The sequence below is a fragment of the Quercus lobata genome, chromosome 5, assembly GCF_001633185.2.
Source record: "Quercus lobata isolate SW786 chromosome 5, ValleyOak3.0 Primary Assembly, whole genome shotgun sequence".
In the NCBI taxonomy this organism is placed as follows: Eukaryota; Viridiplantae; Streptophyta; class Magnoliopsida; order Fagales; family Fagaceae; genus Quercus; species Quercus lobata.
Window position 1 is genome coordinate 57644186 of NC_044908.1, and position 4126 is coordinate 57648311.

General features: G+C 35.1%; 1 protein-coding gene across 1 annotated transcript; it reads left to right on the forward strand.

The window, feature by feature from the left end:
• Positions 1–325: 325 nt before the first annotated feature.
• Positions 326–3495, forward strand: LOC115990771. Its single transcript, XM_031114562.1, has 2 exons — positions 326–3103; positions 3212–3495. The coding sequence occupies exons 1-2, from the start codon at positions 2476–2478 to the stop codon at positions 3493–3495; spliced, it is 912 nt and encodes a 303-aa protein (XP_030970422.1). The 5' UTR covers positions 326–2475.
• Positions 3496–4126: the final 631 nt, after the last annotated feature.

A 4126-nucleotide genomic window follows, 5' to 3' on the forward strand; every position in this document is an offset into this window, starting at 1 on the left:
ACTAAGCCAAAGATTTCTCAGTATCCTCAAAAGAATGCCGATTATGTTTAGTCCAAATAATCCATATCAAACAACTTGGAACTAAATTCCAAATATCGGAATTATGTTTCCCAAGCCAATGATGCCAACAAAAATCTAGGTCTCCATAATCATTTATGATTTTTTGAAAATTGCTCTATACAAACCACTCCAACTTCTAAAATGCAAGTCCCCTTCAAAGCTGGGACAGAAAATTTCTATCCAACACGAAGATATTCTCACTAGTTTTTATTTATTTATTATTATTTTTTATTAAAAGAAGAAGAAGAAGAGAGATTTTAGAGGTTTTTGGATCTTCTCATTCTAATTGGAATATGAGACTCAATCTAAAAACAAATGCTCCCTACATCCAAATTTACAAGTCTTGGTTTGAAATGGTATGATTTTTAATAAAAAGATAAAAATATAGTTATCTTCTTCCTATGTCCTTTAGTTTATATTAGAGGTGGCACAACTTTTTATGTCTTTTTTTCATTCTTTTATAAATATAAGGGTAACAAAGGATACTGAAGAATTAAGAATTTCCACTTTTAGAAAGTGGATATATATTTTGGTAAATTCCAAAGAGGAAAGCAAGACACTTAGATTGGGACAAAGAGAGTAGATTTAGAAACTTTAAGAGTCAAGATAAAGGACACATCAAGGCCCAATTAATTATTTAGACCTGTTTAGTAGTATCTTAAGCTGGTGTCTGCAATTATTGCCCACAGTCCAGCATTTACTGAAATTACTAACATACTTTGGACTAACAAATTTAAACAAAAGTCAATTTGATTTGACCACATAATCTGTGGAAACTTCACTCATTTTTTTGACAATTGTACTTGGGCATCTTCACCGCTCATAAACAAGGGTTGGAGGATGAGGTTATCAGTTTGATCCCATATAATATAGGTTGTGAGTACCTATAGAAAAGAAAATATGAATAACCTTTAAAAGCCTTTTTTTAATTGTTATGAGCTTTAGCTTTGTTCCTAGGCTTCTGAAAATGAGATTTCAATTTGACGAATTATATTCTATATCATCAATCACTCTCAGGGCCTTCTAGCATTTTGAAAAATTTTTGGATGTTAGGTTTTAAGGTCAATAGTTTTTTGGTTATGACTTTATTGTTTTACTCTTGCCAAATTTGGTCTTATTTATTATTATAAAGTCTTCCTAGATTAAGAGTTTTTATATTTGGAAGTTTCTTTTGTGCTGGTAGTGCTTCTTTATTGGCAATTTCAATGAAAGTTCTATATTTCAAATTACTGGCCCAATCAAAAGTCATTGAAATTTATAGACATAGGGAAAATAAATTGATGCATTACAATTTCAGTACTTCTAGTAGGTTTCCTGCCAATTTTGGTTGAAAGAAAAATCTTTTGTTCAATTTTCTTCAAGGCACTTAAATTTTTTATTTAATTAGTTAATCATTGACTATAGTCATTTATGTCTTTGAGTTATGGAACATTTATGTTTTTCATCTTCATTTAGGGTAGACTTGAGGCCATAATTATACATAAGGCTTAAGTCATTATTGTGCTTAGTTATTATTTGGTTGAGAATTGATTCACGTTAGAATTTTTCTGTTTGTGTGTGTCTGTGTACGTTACGCATTAAAGATCCAACCGTATGGTCATACTTTTGTGACAAATTTTTAGTTTCACTTGTCATGTCAAAAGTATTATATGATTGAGATTATTGTGAGATGCTGTTAAAATACAGCAAGCTGGTCATTAATGATGTTTTAATCATCTCTTGCTCATAGCAGACACTTGACATTTATATGGTTTTTTGAAGCTTGGAAGGTCTGTCAGGCTCACATTATTAAAACTTTCCTTTAAGTCATGGTTTAATGACCAACATCCCTTGCCATTCTCTACACTACCTGGGCATCGTTTAAGAATTAAAATGAATTAACAATATAGTCATAAGAACTCAAACAATTTAGCAATCAACTATGCTTGTATGATATAGGTAATGCAATGACCATTGAGAAGGAAACTTTTTAAGCTGTGAGGGTCCAAAATAAAAAGAAATTGATTCCAAAATTACCCCTCAACGGATCCCATAAATTACTGAAAGGTTGTTACATGACTTTACACGGGTTGAAATTTGTTTTGCAAGGTGTTGATGCTTTTTGTGAGCATTAATGGCTATCCTTAGCATAGATTATTGAAGATAAGGTTGCTTTTAAGCAGTTACTGCATGTAGGTTTTTCCGGGAAACTTTTTTCCATTTGTGCGTTCTGTGTAGCTCCTCTTAATTGATTTTTATTAGAGTTGTCATATACATTAATTTTTCGTAACCACTATGACCTATGTCTTTCCGTGAAACGGCTATAAAGGGGTAAGAAATGGGGCAAGATTGTTCATAGCAAAATTGTTCTTGCACTCGCTAGTTTTCATCTCTTCATTTTGAAAGTAGCTCTGTTCCCAATTTTCAACTTAAGCAATGAATCCCTACTTGCCCTCTGATAAAGAAAATGCTGAGAAGCATGTGGGTCTCCTTTCATGCTTCTATTGCAAAATGGTGTTCAACAATCACCAGGCTCTTGGGGCCCATCTTAGGGTTCACCAGGAGGAGATCAATGCGTGGAAGAGCTGGAACTATCCTGTCCATTCCAGCACTTTTATTGATGGTACTGGTTCTGCCCTTAATCCCATATCCATGAGCCTGCCTGATAATTCCTCTGGAGGTGCTTGGAATAATCCAAGTACACTTTTCAGCGGGGTGACCTCTAATTTGGATTTCTCCAATTTCTGCTCAAATGAATCCAGCTGGGTAAATGCGAGCAATTACTCTCAGAACAATGTTGGATATGCCAGATCTCAGTATTTCATGTCACCAAATCTTTCATATGGCAGTGCCAGTGCCGGATTTCATCCTTCTGCTCCTTCATCCTCGACATTCTTTATTCCATCTGCTAGCCCTGCTACCACCGGTTTTCCTATGGGTCCCTCATCATATTTCAATTCATATGGTGCCTGTCAGTTTAATACTGACGAATTGAGGACATTTAGGGATGGTATGCCATTCCCCCCTAGATGTGACTTGCCAAACTTTCATCATCACAACCTTAGTAAGCTTTCATATCCTGCCTATTCTATAAATGATCCTGCTTCTGGTCTTGGCTCTAACCAATTGACTGGCATGAAGGAATCTAATACTGTTGGTTCCTTGCCTCCAGGTCATGGTCAATGTTCAGGCCAAACTGGAGTTGGTAAGTATAATAATGCTTTAACTTGTGAAGGAGGTAGGAAACGCTGTTTAGGTGAAGTCCTGGGCAACTCTGACATGATGAATTCATCAAAAAGGCCTCAGATCAGCTCTAGCCTGCATGCAGAAACAGAGAAACCTCAGAAGAAAGAGCTACTTCTTTTTAAGGATGTGGAGGACTCCTTTGCTGGGTTGGGGATTTCTGTTGATGACAAAGAGGGTGAAGCAGATCTGGATCTATCCCTTCACCTGTAGCTTTTCTCTTTATAATTAAATAAATGAATAGATGGTTTGCTGGTAGTGAATATATGGTGGGTTTGAATATATGATGGAAATTCTCTCATACACACTCACCTCGATTGGGTCTGGCTCAACATCTCTTTACAAAGTGCCTTTGTGGTTGGAAATCTATTTGCATGAATTGAGTAGTGGAAAGAAATGTGCTCCCCAAGGAAAAAAATGAAAATGAAAATCCTTAATTTCCCCCTGATGTGGATGACACAAGAAAACTTTTATTTTAATTTAGTATTATTTACTTTTGCAAGTCAATTGTATTCTAATGTTTTAGGTCCTACTAGTTTATTAAGCTTAGTATTTTGATATATGGGAGTGAGGTTACTTTTGTAATAAAGGCAATTAGGGTTTCCTATGCCAATTAGAACTAGTGTTCAGTTTTCCTATATAAGCAAAATATTGTACTCTTTTCAAGGGAGATTGAGATTTTGATGAATGAAAAAATGGCCCTTTGGGTTTATTTGGTCTGGTGCTAACTGCAGTTCCACCTTAAGTGCTAACTCTTAGTAGTTTCCTCGTTTGGTGTTGACTCCAAGCTAGGCCTAGGTGCTAATTCCTAGATCATATCCCTTTATTTTCTTGTCTTTCAATT